Raw genomic sequence first — 16,640 nt, forward strand, 5'->3', positions numbered from 1 at the left:
ATGGGGCTTATTATATATAACATGATCAAGTGGTGTATATTAAGACCAAGGACTTAAAATTTAATTAAGAAACAAGATGTTTCAGCCATACACTTGTATATATGTGTCTATGATATATTTGGACCTCAGGTTATGTGGACCACCAATTGGACATTAATATAGTTTCAAATGAAGATGCAGAAATAACTAGAACTAGTGTGGATTTCAATCAATTATTGGAATTTGCATCCAAGATGAGCAATGCTATTCATCTTGCTTCAGTGAAAAGCTACAAACAACAATATGGTAAAAAGAAATGAAGCAGACAATTATTCAATGTCTATAAAATGTTAATAGATTGACTCAATCATTTTGGTAACGAAATCCCAAGTAATGATCTCAATTATGATCTCATTATGTCCTTATCTTTGGAGTTATGCCAAAGTAACATGCCTTTGAAGTCTTAGGGCCTATTAACATGCCAAAAGTAACAATGTAGCATAGAGTAAAACATAGGATGCTCAACTCAAGGGGTGACATAGTTGGTAAATTGGTTGTGCCTGAGAACTATTGTGGCTAAAAGGTCTAAGATTCGATTCCTAGGCCAAATTAATTGGGTACTAGTAACAAAAACTTTCACCCTCGATGCCACGAGAAGAATTAAGAAGTCTTATCCAATTGGGTGAGAACACGGTTAGGAAACAAAATTATAAAATAAAATTGGATGCTCAATCATAAAAAGAAAAATTATACGCTGTCACGGAAATTGATCTAAACAATTAACAAAATATCCTGCAATTAGAGAAAAAGAGAGAGGATAAAATATTATTAAAACTACTGATCCCTTGTTACTTTGATAGATAAAAACATACAAACACAACATCTTACTCAATACTTTATAAAGAAAGTGCCCAATATTTTGGTAGGCACATGGAACTTGAACAGAAACTTAGATTAAGAAATGAAATTTGTCTGCACATGATGCTGCTTCGGGGATATATGAACGAAAAAGTTGATTGAATATGTATAGCAGTTAAGCATGTGGGGCTTGCAGAAGATATTTTAGTAAGCGGTGAATTCTCGTGGGTACAAATTGTGGAACCGTCAATGTCACATGGGTGAGCTAGACATGACAATTTAAAACTGGTATTCTGGAATAATCACATACACTCACTCAATGATCTTGAAACCCCATTTTGTTAATGCTGTTTTTTTTTTTTTTGTTTTTTTTTTTTTTATTGTTCGAGTCTTTGAGGTTCCTTTTGTCCCTTGTATTGGGATCTAATAGGAAGAGGACCCCCTGATGTGTCACTTTTCCAACCTTAGAAACTATGGGCCATAGTATAATTCCAATGAGGAAAGATTAGGGATGGGCGTAAGTAGCGGTAAAATTGGGCCGGGCCAGGCCAGCTTACAGGGGTTTACGGTTCGGCCTACGTCAGGTCAGATTTGACTTAGTATATTTCGTAAAATAGATCGGGTTTGATCTTTGAAAAAGCCTGTTTAATAAAAAGGCTGTAGGTCCACTTTCACAAGATCTAGTCTATAAACCTACAGGCCGGTCTATATTGTACTATTTATTATAAATAAATAAAATAGAATAAGTATGCCTTGAAGAAAAAATAAAAGATATAAATTTAATCAATTGAAATTATTCATAACTTAATTATATTCGATTAATTTTAATAGAAATCTGATTTTATTTCTTATGTAGAAGGAACCAACATCTCAGCATGTTAGATTGTGTATATGAATATATTAAAAGGTTTTTAGGAGAAGTTATACTTACTACAAGAATCATGATATGTTTGTTGGATTCTTGTAGTTATTTTAATTTACATTGTATGAATTTGTTTGTTGGATTTGAAGAAATATACGTTATTTAGTTTGAGCATTTTGCTTTGGAAAATGACTTAAATGCAGATTGTATGGGTTTTGTTGTGATTCATGATTCTGTTTGGACGTTGAAGTTATGATTTTCGGTTTAACAACAGAATTTGAGTATTTTGTAAAGTTGATTTATCGTTCTGCTTAGAAGTTAAAAATTAACAGACTAATGGACTAGGCCAGACCATTTATTTATTATAAACGGGTCAAATCAGACTAACAATTAGACTCTTACTAGGCTTGGGCCAAGCCAAACATGACTATTAGACGGATTCAGGGGGAGCCCTTGGCGGGAACCACCACCAATGAGCTAAATTAGATCAATCATATCAAGTGGGTCCGACCCGATATTTCAACCCAAAATCTTAAGGCATTGAGTTTAGGGTCCTCACATTTATATGCACTTCCCTTACTTCATTACCAACCAAAATTAAGTCAATTTACCCTAACATAAAATGATCCTGACCCAACTTTAGATATTATATTTAACTAAGTTATAAATTTTTAAAAATAAAATAAAAAACTAAAACTAAAGGGTTTTTCATAATAGAGAATTACATCAATACTAAAGTATTAATATATAGGTTTAATGTTTATGCTTTTACTGTAGAAAAATTTATCTGCCATACTCATATAAAAGTGGGTGGGTCTCATTAATCTTTTATATTTCTTCTCTTTATAATGAAACCCACTCACTTTCATATAAGTGTCGCGGAGAAATTTTATTTGTACCAAAAATAAAAATATTTTTCCCTTAACATATTATGTAAAATGTATTCGTTAAAGTAAAGAATTCTTATAATTTATAATTAATTTTCAAAATTTATAAATTTAAAAACACTATATCTCAAATTGAGTTGGGCCAACTTGAACTGCAGCTTAAATCCAACCCAAGATCCAGGGCTTGATTTTTCAAGATCCCAAACCCAATCTATTTAAATTTAAACCAATCCATATAATCGGGATGTAATGGTTCTTAAGCAGTGATGATGGTGGCTACACACAAAGTCATGGTTTAACAATTGTATTCTTTTCTTGATAAATGATAAGACTTAAAGGTGAAAATGAATAATTTTCAAACCTAATAGATGTTTAGATTAGATTGATATTCATATAAAATTAGCCTTTCAACCAAAAGGTCTATTTAGTAATTTTAATTTAAATTCTAAACACAAAATTAAATATTAACACTCAATCCACGTTTACGATTGGACTATTTTGCTTATATTTCAGTTGTATATTTGTATAAATATTATTTCAATAAAAAAATAAATTATAAAAATTAATATTTTGTATAGAATATTTTATGAAAGTATTAAATATTTATTTATTAAAATAATTTTAAATGTATTAAATCCAATAAAAGAATTAATTTTTTTTTAAAAAATTGTACCTTTGGATGACTCACAATCCTATCTCATAGGACTTTTAGATACTTTATTATTAGGAACGTTTTGACCGTATGTATTTTATTTTTTATTTTTTTGGTAAGGGACCGTATGTATATCTTTTTGTTGGTAAAGAGGACCGTATGTATTTTAATGGCCATTTTAATAGCTCTACTAAACTCAATGTACACGTAAGTTCTGCCTACTTTTCCACGCGTAGGCATTTCCTATTGGTCTTTGACGTATACCATATTGCTAACATTAGCTTTAGCATTCAGATAGCATCTAATATGCCATGATTCTTTAATGAAACAAACCTGAGCAAAAATATTTAAATTAACTCTAAATCTTACTCAATACACTATTTTATCATATAAAAAATCATAACTATATAAAAATGAATCATTACTATTGATTTACCTTTGTATGATTGTAATTTTTTCGCACAACTACATCATATTTTTTTTGAAAATGAAAAAAATCCATTTCCATTGCTTTATGATCAAATATTTTTAAATTTTTAAATATTAAGGTTGTTTTGACAATTGAGTGTTCCCTACAGCACAGCACAAACCAGTTCAGTTACTTTTCTATATCACCAGTTTCCTCGTTTCACCTTTTTTTATCCTTTTCTTTCGATGACTTTCAAAAAAATACAAACTATTCAGAAGCATAGCCTCACACGTATCACAATAATTCAGATTCGGGCACTTGCTTAAATTCAGTGATAACATCCCAGCAAATAAAGATTCACTGTGCCTCATAAGGATCACAAAATGTTCACAAGTTTAAAACAAACAACGATTTAGTAGACAGAACGGATTGAACACTATAATGTCACAATACAAGTTACACATAATAGTAATATGACTACAGACAATATTCACAAGCTTAAAACAAACAATGATTTGGTATAGAGAAGGATTGAACAATATAGAGTTACAATACACGTTACACATAATAGCAATATGACTATGCAACAACCTGCCAAATTACCCAATAGTTTACTACTTCCAAAGCTAAATATCATAACATTAAAGCAAGCTCCTTCTAGACATTCTCCTTGTTTCAATGAAACTAACGTTTAAGGATTTGGCCATGATTTGTTCTGAACTTGCTGCTTCAGCCACTCTACTGAGTCCAAAGCTGACATGTTCAAACAATTCTAGTGAAGAAACCAAGTGGATTAACTGATGATAAATCCGAAACAATTCAAGTAAAATAATAAGTTCCTGCCAAAAAACACTGAATTGTGAATATTATTACCAGATAGATAAATGATGGTAACCATCATGGTTGATCTTCATTGGACCTTGTCCGGGTCAAACGCCTACGCCTCCTTGGCACAGGAGATGCATCTTCACCAACATCACTAATAAACATACGTAGATCATCATCAACATCATGATTATCGTGAAGACCCAACAGATTCTCACCCCAAAGATAGTGGCGTCGGTCAGATGAACGACGATGATGCCTTGTCCATGCACTTGAATGAGGTCTTGGTTCCCTAACAATTTCAATGGTACTATCCATCATCTGAAACAAGATGGTTGTGGTTAACCAAGGACCACTAGCATTGCCAATGTTGCCTTCACGTTCATCTGATAACCTACCAATACCATCTCCATTCTCAAGAACATAATCTCCAACTACCACAGCTCCCGGCATGGCAGATTGAATAGCACTGACAATGTCACCATATTCTCTTTGACGTTCAATATGTTGCCAGGCTCTTTCTCTTGTCGGATCAATGTCAGAGGGACGAGAAGTGGGATGAACTCTTCTTGCATGCCTGCGCAATTCCAGATAATCACCAACAAATGAGCATGAGTCCCTTGAGCAACTTCTCTTCTTCATGTTCAAGTAGTTCCTAGCCTCTTCAATCACTTCCCAACCCAGTACTGTGCCTCTACATAAAGGGCATTTCAAGCTCAATTTTGACTCTGATGAATTATCTGCATCTAAATCCTCAAGCACAGCCCTGTCCTGCAAGGTCTCAGAATCAGCAGTTTCTAAAATGCCTTCATCATGTGGGTCTAAATGCCTACTTGGATCTTGGGCATCACCCTGTCTTGATCCTTGGGGAAGTCCAACAGATAATAAGAGTATTAATTTCATTATGGTGGAGTTCATTAACATCATGCATGTCAGAATGCATAGTAAGGTTAATATCAAAACTATTACCAGAGTTGTTTGTGTTTACTAAAGAATTGGGTAAATTTGGGTTCTCCTTAGAATTGTCCCTCATTTTTTTAAACCGGTCCAGGCAATTTGAATGCCTATAACTTGTATCACAAATGTAAGATCTGCAGCCCTTCTCATGAGAGCTGCAAAGGAGAAGAACAGCATTATGTGGATGGTCCATGCAGATAGCACATGAAACTTCATCCAATTCTTTGTGAAGAGCACGGATGTCTGAATCACTACATAATCTTCGCTTAACACCAGCCATCTTCCTTGCACGGTGTTAACTACTCAACATATTGAACTCATTAGAAAATGGTGCAGGTAACCAGACAAATAATCTTTCATTTTTTCATAACAAGACAACATGCACACAAAATTTCTGACATAAAAATAAAATACATGGTCAACAATAGAAGAACAATTCTATATACCTACGAACAAGCAAAGAGTAAAATACAAGAGTAACAAACAGAAACTAAATATAATAAACATGGCATGAACCACTTAAGCTTTGTCCTCCTGTGCACAAGAATGTATAAACAACAGCAAGAAGGACTATTTTTAGACGGATTAACAACATCGCTCAGACTTCCGGTTCTTCCCTTCGTCCTATTTCCCAGTATTACTATAAATTTTAATTCTATTTACCCTTCCTTTCTCTCTCTCAAAACATTAAAAAAAGGAATCAAAGATATGAATGGGAAAAATTGACTTTGATTCTATCTTGTATAATGTTTGCCCTTTTCTCCACACAACAGGGAAGCCTACAAACTGTCCTTCCACACATGAGAGAACAAGAATGTGAAGTTTTGATCTAATGTGTGACTTTGAGATTGAACTGAAATACACCATGATTCAACACGGAATAGAACATAAAAAATAAAACTATGATACATGGGATCACCAATGTATTATACTCATCTACAGTTCTAATATGTTGATTCTGCAGTCCATCCTTTCATTTATAATTCAAAATGAAGTATACCACACTTACTCTTTTCCCTCCTCGGATGTTCAAACTTCCCCGAAACAAATCTTTATTTCCTTGGCTATAAAGAAATCAATATAAAGGAAAACTAAAAAAGACAATATTGAAGTGGTCAATTTAAGTTGACAACACAAAATGAACCACTAACTAAAATATTAGATTGCCCCAATTGCATAATTTTAAACTATAACTATTTAAATAAAAAGCACTTCTTGATACTTTCTAACAGACCTTAATATAACATCATCTTGGATTCAAAACCCATAGATCATTAGGATATCAAATCCTATCATCATCCAAGTCCAATGGCATCTACAATATCGATGTGACTTCCAACAGATTCTTTAAACTAAATGATCTACACTAGAACAGTGTTATTGCTTAACACTGAACCAAAGCTAATTTGATTAGGTATGAACATGACAATCAATCTTCATATCTGCTGAAACTACACTATTTATCTTTACCAAAATCTGAACATGACATGCCTAACTTTGAATGTAATGGCAGTTTGTGTTGGTCAACACTAATCTTCTATTTCACGAGACAAATCCGAAGAGAAGATTTACCATATTGTAAAATAATTTAAAAGACTTTCTGGCACATGGAAAAACCCTGCTTACTAATAGAAGAAAACGAAGTATCCAAACAAAATGCAGTTTTAACAAATTAATATCCCAACTAAAAATTTATGAAAGCAAAATATGAAAAAGAGATCCACATAAAACCAGAAATTAAATAGTTCAAGCAAAGATTCAGTGCTAGCAATGAAAAGGCAATTAGAAGGAAATAAAAGACACCGGGATAACAGCATGCTCTACTGTATGCTTATAAAGTATAAACTTACCAAGACAATAAGCTCTAGCTATACTCCCTACCGAGGGCTTCTGAGTCCCAGTTTGTAATTACAGAACCTTTAGTTGACTTCACAAAAGAATCACACGGCAATCACTCATGCAATGCTCCAAAGTACGTTATAATTAATGAATCAATGTATACTACATTCTTGGACAAATGTATAAATAACGAACACATCTTACAACAGAATCACCAACAAGCCCCAAAATCTGCAGGTATACCATCAAAAAGGAAGAAAAAGAAACTACGTTAAGCAACACAAGATCTCAATCCAATAAATTTGATATCAATTAAATTTAAAATCTAGGAAGCAGCAGTTAGAAATAAAACCATAGAAACAGAGAAATAAGGACACTTCAATCAAACTGATTCATCAACTCAACACTATTGTTTGAAATAAGGACACCGTCAATCAAACTTATTCATTAGTGAAATTACCTAGTATCCCGGATCATATCACGGATACTGTGATCTATGGTTGTGACAATGAATCCCATTTATTTTGTTTCCTACCTAAGAACATCATACAAAGCAGTGGCTTTGTGTAATATTGAAATTCAACGGGCGATAGGGTAGAAATTGAACTGACACTCATAACAAGATAATCCTAAATCTACATAGTTCTATGGACATTATGAAATGGGATAGATGGGGAAATGAAATTTTATTTAATTATTTTTAGTAAAATTTACATGAACATCAAGCAAGATAGTAAATAAGAAATACAAGGACTTCAATGCATTATTGTTATTAGAAATGGCTCTCCAGAGATATCATGGGTGGCTAGACTTATCTTCCTGTCCAGTGTGTTGGTGTTGTTGCTTGGGAACAGAAAGATTCAGGAAATTACTAAGGCATTATGATGGTGGATTTGTAGATTTGCAAGTCAAGGTAACAACTATGGCAATGATAATGACCACAATAAAAGTAGGGTTAGCAGACTTGGCAGGATTTTTCCTATCCAATAATCATCAAATTTTGCACATTGAGGAGACCTATCCTAAATAGGATTCAAAAGTATGAAAGCATGGAAGCATTAAGCACTACTAGACTTATATGACCAATCAAATTGAGATGGATCACAATGCAGATTATCAAGTTTATTTCTTTGGCCATACATCAAATATCAAGTAGAAACCCATATAGTATTATTCTGCAAGTATAAAAAATAGACATCCAAAAATTACAAAATCACCCAAAATCTGTTTGTTCTCACAGTCCTCAAGGTTCAACATTCTAGAACAAAAAGGGGACCAATCATTTGCCCAAACAAGACATCTACTACTCAAATTTATAGATATAATCAAACAAACTAGAAACGATTTCCAACCAGGCAAAGTGTAGAACATTCCAATTGCACACCATCCAATCACCAAACAAACACAAAAATTAGCAATAATTGGAATGAAGAAATGGAAAGGAATTCTACAAGAGGTGGGAATAAACAGGGTTCCAATTTCAAAAACCTATTTAAATCCCAAGAAAAATCATACATGATACCTAACCCCAGATCAACGTCCAATCACCCACCAATTCAAAACAAACCCTAAACCTAACCCCCAACTCAAACCCTGAACAAAATTCAATCACCAGAAAAATTCATGATTATCCTGGGGAAAATTAAATTAAAAAAATAAATTACAGAAAAAAATAAATAAATAAATAAAACAACAACACAAGCACCCAATCAAAAAGAGCAAGATCAAACCCAATTAGGATCCATAAAGATAAAACACAGAAACAAATAAAAATCAAAACTTTAGCAGAAATAAAGGTGGGGATTTACAAAAAGGGTTGATTTATAATTTAATTTTTTTTTTTTCCTTCTTCTTCTGGGGTTGGTCTCTGCAAAAGATCCAAGAGATGCAGAGAAGAAACAAGACACGGAAGAAAATGAAACTCCAAATATAGAGGGTGTTATTTATATATTAGAATTAGGACAAGACATAGATGAAAATGCTGCGTGCACCTATCAACAAGGATCATGATTCATGGGTCCAAACACAAGGGGCTAATAGTCGGTTTAAATGGTTATGCGTACATTCTACGGTTAAGGTATAAGGTACGAGTATGAGTACAGGTATGCATTTTTATTTTTTTTTAATAAAAATTTGGATAAGATAATCTTGGAAGAAATCAGAATTTTGATTTTTGAGAATTCCTCATCTGTTCTTAGTTAAATAGAATAGAGTACGCTAAAAGTTATTGAATTGAATCAACTAAAATGGGATTTGTTTGTTGTATTCACATTAACAATATAATACGGGTCCACATGTTCTCCTCTAAAGGGAACAGAGCCTCCATATACAAGATGATTAATTATTTAGCTATAAATAATTAAATATTACACAAATTATTTATGGAAAATTAAATTAACATCCTTATAATTTCTTATATTTATTTTTTTAATTGTCAATTTAATTTTGATTTATGGAAATAAAAATAATTATAAAATATCATAAGGAAAAAAATTTCCTAAGTATAACCTCCCTCAATATTATACATTATTTAAAATATTATTCACAATATTAAATTTTTATTTGATAAATAATCACATATCGTGTATTTAAATTAATAATTATAATAAAATTATATAGATAGAATATTTAAAATTAACTGATTCCAAATTTACTTTTAATTTAATGAAATATATATATATATATATATATATATTTGGTAAACTACTGAAATATATTAAAAACGCTCATATTTAAAATTTCGTAATTTTATAATTTAATTGAATTTTATTTGTTGTAATAATGTTATTGGTATTATTTAAATTTATTATTTAATAAATAAATATCCAATACATGTTTACACTAATAGCTTGGCTTTTTTACCCTTTTGCCCCTCATTAATTAATTAATAACCAATTTGTCCCTCCCGCAGAACTATCCACCATCCTGCCCCCTTTTACTCGATTCAGATGAATTTTTAATCGAGTAAATGGTCAAAATACAGAAAAAATGATGACTGAAATTTAATTGAATAAAAATGATTCAAGGGTGTGGAAGATAGGCTTGCTCGTCTGGAGCTTGCACGAGGACAGGATGTTGAGGAGGCAGCAGGGGAGGATCCCCATGTGTCAGATGAGGAAGACGAGGAGACAGAGTCCGAGGAGGACGGGGATTAGATTTAGGGTTTAGGTTTTTAGTTCATGTTTTTCTGTATTCATGTCATGTATTTCCTTCATTTCCTATTTGATGTAGGGGTTAGGGTTTGTATTTCCTTTGGTTCCCGAACTATTTGATGTAACGAAGTTGTTGTTTTGTTATCGGTTTTTTTTTTTTTTTGATAACATTGTTATCGGATTTATTTATCATTAATTATGCCCTTTTCAATGTTGAACAAATGAGATAAATGGTACTTTTGTATGAACTTGATCAATTTGGTTCAAATAATAGCACAACAGGTCACAATCGTCCATAGCAACTCAGAACAATCACTAATAGGTCTTTAAAATGATTTAACCAAGTTTTGGTTCACCTAAACCAACGTTTGCAATCAATACATGCACGTTTTGGGAATTGAACATCCACGTTGCTTTTTTGTGTCGCAATTTGTGTTCCCTAAGTCACACTAACTTAGTTCATGAGTGTAGATTCTCAATGAAGACTAAAAATCCTAAAAAAACAGAATGGGGTGCCAAAAGCAATGTTTTAATCGATTAACCTGTACTGGTTTAGTCGATTAAATATTGTAGTCGATTAGGTAATCGACTAAATAACAATTGTAGTCGATTAAACCTCCCCGAAATTTAATCGACTAAGAGGGATTTTTAGTCGATTAAATTTCGGTCATCATTTTTTCTGTATTTTGACCATTGAATTGATTAAAAATTCATCTTAATCGACTAAAGGGGGCAGGATGGTGGATAGTTTTGGGAGAGGGACAAATTGGTTATTAATTAATCAATGAGGGGCAAAAGAGTCAAAAAGCCCTAATAGCTTTAATAAAAATTTATAATCAAAATATTTGAAAGACAAAGATTTGTTTGAAAAAATTTAGCGCGTAATAAACGAATACAACTACGATTATTATCTTATAAAATATAATAAATATTTACATTTAAAATTAATAATTTAACAACTTAATTTTCTTTTATTTGATAGGATAATTTTACGTATGCATTGCACAAATTATTCAAATTTACTAGTCAAGTTTATTATTTGATGACTTAATATTTCGTACTTATTTAAAGATTTTAGTAATAATGGCAATTCGGTTAAAAGAAATCCATCAAATTAAATGATAAAAATAGGAAAAAAATATTTCTACAGTTACTGCAGATAAGTTATATGCATTTATTCCCAAAATGACGTAATTTTGGAATTGAAATTTTAAAAAATTATAAATATAAAGACTATTATAACCCTAAAAAGTTAAAATTACAAAAACACCATGATTCTGCCCCAAAACGACGTCGTATTGAGTTTACTGCATATTACTTAACTGCAGAAAAAGCGAACCCATAAAAATAATACATAATATAATTCTTTAGAAGTTTTTTTAATGAAAATATTAAATATGACATGACAGGGTAATGTATGAATAGATTAACTAATATTTAATGTGTAATTTATTTATCTCTCACATCTCCCTATGAACTTTTAGATTGAAACTAATAAATATTAAATTATCAAAATACTTAACTTGTATCAGAATCAATATCTTATTAGATTTTAAATCAAAATAAGTTGGAATTAATTTTCATAATTAGTATTTTAACCCGTGCGATGTATATGGGTTATGATGGAATGATTTTTATTATATATTGATATGAAATTTATACGCTAAAGATTACGAAATACATAAAAATAAAATATGAAATAAATTTTAAAGGAAATATGAATGTAATAACTGTTACTAAATTTAAATAGAAGACTAAAGACTCGTGTATTAAAGTTGAAACTTCTTGATCACAAGTAAATTGAGTTTGTTGTAAGCCTACAAGTATTTTTGGAAAATAAACTTTCAGATATACAATAAGACAATACAGTTCATAATTAAATAATAAATAAAAAGTATCGTTTTATATGTAACTGTTAATAAACTATGAGAATTACAAAGTATTATGAGGTTTGAAAATAAAATTATAAAGTCATCTACCATTTGAGATATTCAGCAGTGCAACTCTTTTGTTTGGGTTAAACATTATTGCTGAATTAGTCAATGATGTCGACATATGTGTTGTCTCTACATAAATGAGAATTTGTGAGTTCAATTGAACATTAAAACTTAAAAAATTAATAATAGGAATAAATATGTACTACCAATAGATCTTGTATAGCAAGTGTAAGATTGAATGTTTGTAACGGTCTTCCTCGTTTTCTCTGTTGATTTGAAGCACCATCACACTGACTTCAAAGTTGATTTTCATGTAACCTTACAAATATTTTTACAAATTTAAAATAAAATAATATATATTTGTTTTTTTTCTTGGTAATCTATATATATATATATTTGTTTTTAATTGCTAATAAGTTTGATGTATAAAATAATAAAAATAATATTTAAGTTGAATAAGTTGAAATTGCAGGAATAGAAGATGTGTCTGGGATTACTCTTTTTGTCAAAGGAGTAGTACAATCATTGCATAGAATTGAATTTTGATTTTCTTTTAATACTATCAATGATATCCAACAATTATGAGCAATTGTATAGGTAATGCATATGAAAGACATTTAAACATGAATTGTACATTATAAATTTGGGGAAGGATATTGTAACAACCAATTAATGTTACAAGCATTGTTACTACTAATCAATTTTACCGTTAGATCGATTATGTTAATCCAACGGTTATATTCATTTTCATCTTTGTATGATTATGATTCCCCATATTTAATATTTTATATTTATTTTCACCTTTGTATGGTTATGATTCCCCATATTTAATGTGAAATATGGGGAATCATAACCATACAAAGATGGAAATAAATATAACTGTTAGATCAACATAATTGATCTAACGGTGAAATTGATTGGTAGTAACACTAATTGGTTGTTACAATATCTTACCCCTATAAATTTATACCGCAAGCATCTTTTGATGAGTTAACACATGCAAGCTATTGTTATTTTAAATTGTTTACAAATTATAAAATTTGGAAACGAAAATTAATATTTTGACTGTCTCATTCTTTCAAATATTTACTTGATAGAAACAACCATGAAAATGGTAAACCTTTTTAATTTATTATTATAGTTGAAATTGGTATTGGGCATTAGACGTATGTGAAACAATTGTTTAAAAAGAAATAATATTTTATGAGTACAGAGAGAGATGAATTTTTCATTGTAGAGTATAAAATTTAAATGAAATAGTTTCGTTTACCTGAATTGTATGGGTTTCTGAATTGTCTTTTCCTACACAGCTGAAGCTTTCTTTCAAATCTTGCTTGTTTTAAGCCAGAAGTTGAAGATGCCATTTTAATTTTGGAGGAAGTTGCAATTTGGATGACAGAAAAGAAGATGAAAGGGATATTATGTGGGAGATATATTGAAAAGTGAGAATAAGTGGATGAGACACATGATGATGGAGGAGACGTTATATGATTATGTCCATTGTTGTCAAAAACTAGTCTGAAAACGTAAAAACGGTAGAAACGCAGTGTAAAAACGTGTTAAAACGTAAGTAGAAACGGTCCTTAGTAGAAAAGGTAAAAACGCCGTGCAGAAACTAAAATCTGTAGAAACGCAAGTTTTTACGTTTTTTACCATTTTCACTTAAACTCAATTTTTTTATTTTAAAAAAAAACTTTTTTCCATTTTTTGAAATTCAATTTTCTCTTTTAATGTTTTTAGACTTATATCTTATATAGTTATGTGACTTATATCTTTTAAATATGAAGTTATTTATTAAATTTTGAGTAGTGACTTATGTGAAATTTTTTTTACATGCACACACACACACACATATATATATCTATATAAAATTTTGTATCTAGATCTTAAGTAGTAAAAATTCTACGTTTCGTCTCCTTTCTAAGAATTACGTTTCTACTATCCCCTTCTGTTTCTACGTAGAAACTCGATTTTGCTACATTGATTATGTCTGCTTAAAGGTAATTATTGGTAGTGAGTAATTTTAGACTAGGGTTTTGGATGGATCAAAATAAGAAAAATGTCTTATTTATATAACGAAAAAGGGAAACTAAATATGTTGGCTAATCAGTACCCTTGATTAGCGTCCCATCACTTCCCAATCATATTGGGTAATTGCTTTTTTTTTTATCCAATCAATTCAATTTGATTGTTTTCCGTAATTGTAGCTAATCAATATAAGTAATTGATTTCCTTAATTTTCTCCATTGTCCTCACATTTAATTTCACGACTATATTTAAATTCAAATTTTAAACTCAAAATTCAAAATTAGAATACAAATTAATTTTAGTAATTTGTGTGACCCATATAATTTTTTTAAAAAACTTGCTTAAGATAGAAATTTTACACTTTTCGAAAGAATCCAAATCATTGTATAAGTTACATGTGGCAAATTTTTTTATAGAAAGACTCTGAATTATAATATAGTAAAGATTAAAATCAAAAGGGTATATTACCAAATGATGGTAGATCAGTTGATAGCGCGATGGAATTGAGCAGGTGTTTGATTCTTCCAGAACCGTCTTTGGGAGGAATTTAAAGCCTTAATCCTGGGACCTGCTCCGAATCGGATTAGTCTCGAAACGATGAATCAATTGGAATATCTCCAAAAGAATCAAAAGGGTATAAGAAAAATTAAAACAAAAGTATTTACTATTATTTTAAATTGAATAAGTAAATATAACAAGCTATTCATATTCGAATTTTACTTATCATTAAGATTTAAAAAAAGTTAAAAGTTCCCCAACACATTTTTTACAGGTTTGTTAATTTAGCAATCTGTGGTTATTTAATATTGTATTATTTTTATGTTATTTAGAATGTTTGTGGACGATTTGTGATTATTCAATATAATATTTATTTCCCCCTTTAAAAATCAAATATATTTTTGAAACTATGGATATTATTGTGATTTTTAGTTATCTGAATTTTAATGTCAAAGATTGGATATCAATTGTGATTTTAAAATAATGATATAATCTGATATCAAAAAAATAAAAATAATAATGATATAATCAAATTTTTAAGAAATATATATAACTCTTTGAATACCTGCTTAATTACTAATAGACGCTGATGAGATAAAAATAAAATAAGGAATAATATCAATCGTATCTCCATTTTGTTACTTGTTTGCCAAGTATCCTAATACTATATAAGACACTCTACCAATCCTGTATAATGATATTAACACCCTCCACCAATCCTGTTTTCTTTTTTCTTGTGTTTTCCTTTCAAACGCTCTTCAATGGCTGAACCCCAAAAGTCACGTGTGATTAAGCTTTACTTGAATGGTGCAAAGCGTTCAAGAACGGTCCAAGAAGCCTGCCCACCGACGGAGATCATCGCTGATCATCGTTCCAAGAAAATGAGAAAAGATGCTTTTGAAATTTCTCCACCACTGAGAATGAACAGAACAACGGCTGAACATGAACACCGACCAACAAAGTGTAGAGTGCAAAGTGCAAGAGAAGGAAGGTGCTTCGGACCGGAAAACTCCAAAAGAATGTCAAGAGCAGCTTCCCAAGTTTGTGAGTTGAAGAAGGAAGGTGAAGAGTGTAAGAAAGAGAAGAAACAAAGCATAGACAGATACAAAAAAATGCAATGTTGGGTGATCTTGAAAAGGTTGAAGGAAGGAAGAGATGCTTGGGCTTTCAAAGAAGCTCTTGATGTTAAGGTCTTGGAGTTTAATGATAACCCTGAATCTGTATCAAATTCAATAGGTTTGAAGGATATTGAGGTCAAATTGAACCACTATTTGTATTACAAACCTAAGGAATTTGCAGAAGATATGAGGCTTGCAATTTCTTATGCATTGCTATACCCTTGGAGGAGTGAGATTCACATGATTGCAAGGAGGGTTAGTGAGAAATTTGAGACCGATTGGAAATCTTTAAAGAAAAAGTGGATTCTTGAGGAAAGAAAAAGAAAGAAAAGTATGTGCAAATCTTGATAGAGAAGCTCAAGGTTGCTGGATTCTGTTTAGAGTGTAGTGTTTGTACAAACTTGATTCTTGAATTACTAGGTTATTGATTTTGTTTCCTTTTGAGTTTTATTAAAACGTAGATCATGTTTTTTCAGTTTTTTCGTTAATAAGCAATCCTATTTTATTAAAATATCGTGTTTTCCTCGTATGAATTTGTTGCTCCCTCTGGAATCAGGTTATCTCCTCCACGTTCTCTCTTCCTCAATATTCGCTTCTACCTAATTTTCTTTTTTCTGAAATGTTTTTTTCTATGTATAT

The 16,640-nt window shown here is 30.8% G+C and overlaps 2 protein-coding genes across 7 annotated transcripts; one reads left to right on the forward strand and one right to left on the reverse strand.

Annotated features, from left to right (window-relative positions):
• Positions 1 to 4,075: 4,075 nt before the first annotated feature.
• LOC133295985 (uncharacterized) lies at positions 4,076 to 9,320 on the reverse strand. 6 transcript variants are annotated; one of them, XM_061494930.1, is made up of 4 exons: positions 9,260 to 9,320; positions 7,280 to 7,499; positions 5,442 to 5,728; positions 4,076 to 5,335 (listed from the first exon to the last, which is right to left on the reverse strand). In XM_061494930.1, exons 3-4 carry the CDS (start codon positions 5,707 to 5,709, stop codon positions 4,545 to 4,547), a joined length of 1,059 nt encoding a protein of 352 aa, XP_061350914.1. In that variant the 5' UTR covers positions 5,710 to 5,728; positions 7,280 to 7,499; positions 9,260 to 9,320; the 3' UTR covers positions 4,076 to 4,544. The 6 variants fall into 6 exon arrangements, with proteins under 6 accessions (XP_061350914.1, XP_061350911.1, XP_061350913.1 ...); XM_061494927.1 differs by lacking the exon at positions 9,260 to 9,320 and adding an exon at positions 9,077 to 9,246; XM_061494929.1 differs by lacking the exon at positions 9,260 to 9,320 and adding an exon at positions 7,729 to 9,246.
• A 6,324-nt stretch (positions 9,321 to 15,644) lies between these two features.
• LOC133295987 (transcription factor GTE12-like) lies at positions 15,645 to 16,349 on the forward strand. The gene has a single exon (XM_061494931.1). It carries the CDS (start codon positions 15,645 to 15,647, stop codon positions 16,347 to 16,349), a length of 705 nt encoding a protein of 234 aa, XP_061350915.1.
• Positions 16,350 to 16,640: the final 291 nt, after the last annotated feature.

The sequence above is a fragment of the Gastrolobium bilobum genome, unplaced genomic scaffold (genome assembly GCF_033153095.1).
Source record: "Gastrolobium bilobum isolate Gb01-03AN ecotype WA unplaced genomic scaffold, APGP_CSIRO_Gbil_v1 utg35429, whole genome shotgun sequence".
Classification (NCBI taxonomy): Eukaryota; Viridiplantae; Streptophyta; class Magnoliopsida; order Fabales; family Fabaceae; genus Gastrolobium; species Gastrolobium bilobum.

Excerpts from the sequence above, each read along its gene's own strand:
- LOC133295985 (XM_061494930.1), bottom strand. The coding sequence starts at position 5,709 with ATGGCTGGTGTTAAGCGAAGATTATGTAGTGATTCAGACATCCGTGCT. Across the intron at positions 5,336-5,441 it reads AGTAAACACAAACAACTCTG|GATCAAGACAGGGTGATGCC; the intron begins GTAATAGTTTTG and ends GACTTCCCCAAG.
- LOC133295987 (XM_061494931.1), top strand. The coding sequence starts at position 15,645 with ATGGCTGAACCCCAAAAGTCACGTGTGATTAAGCTTTACTTGAATGGT.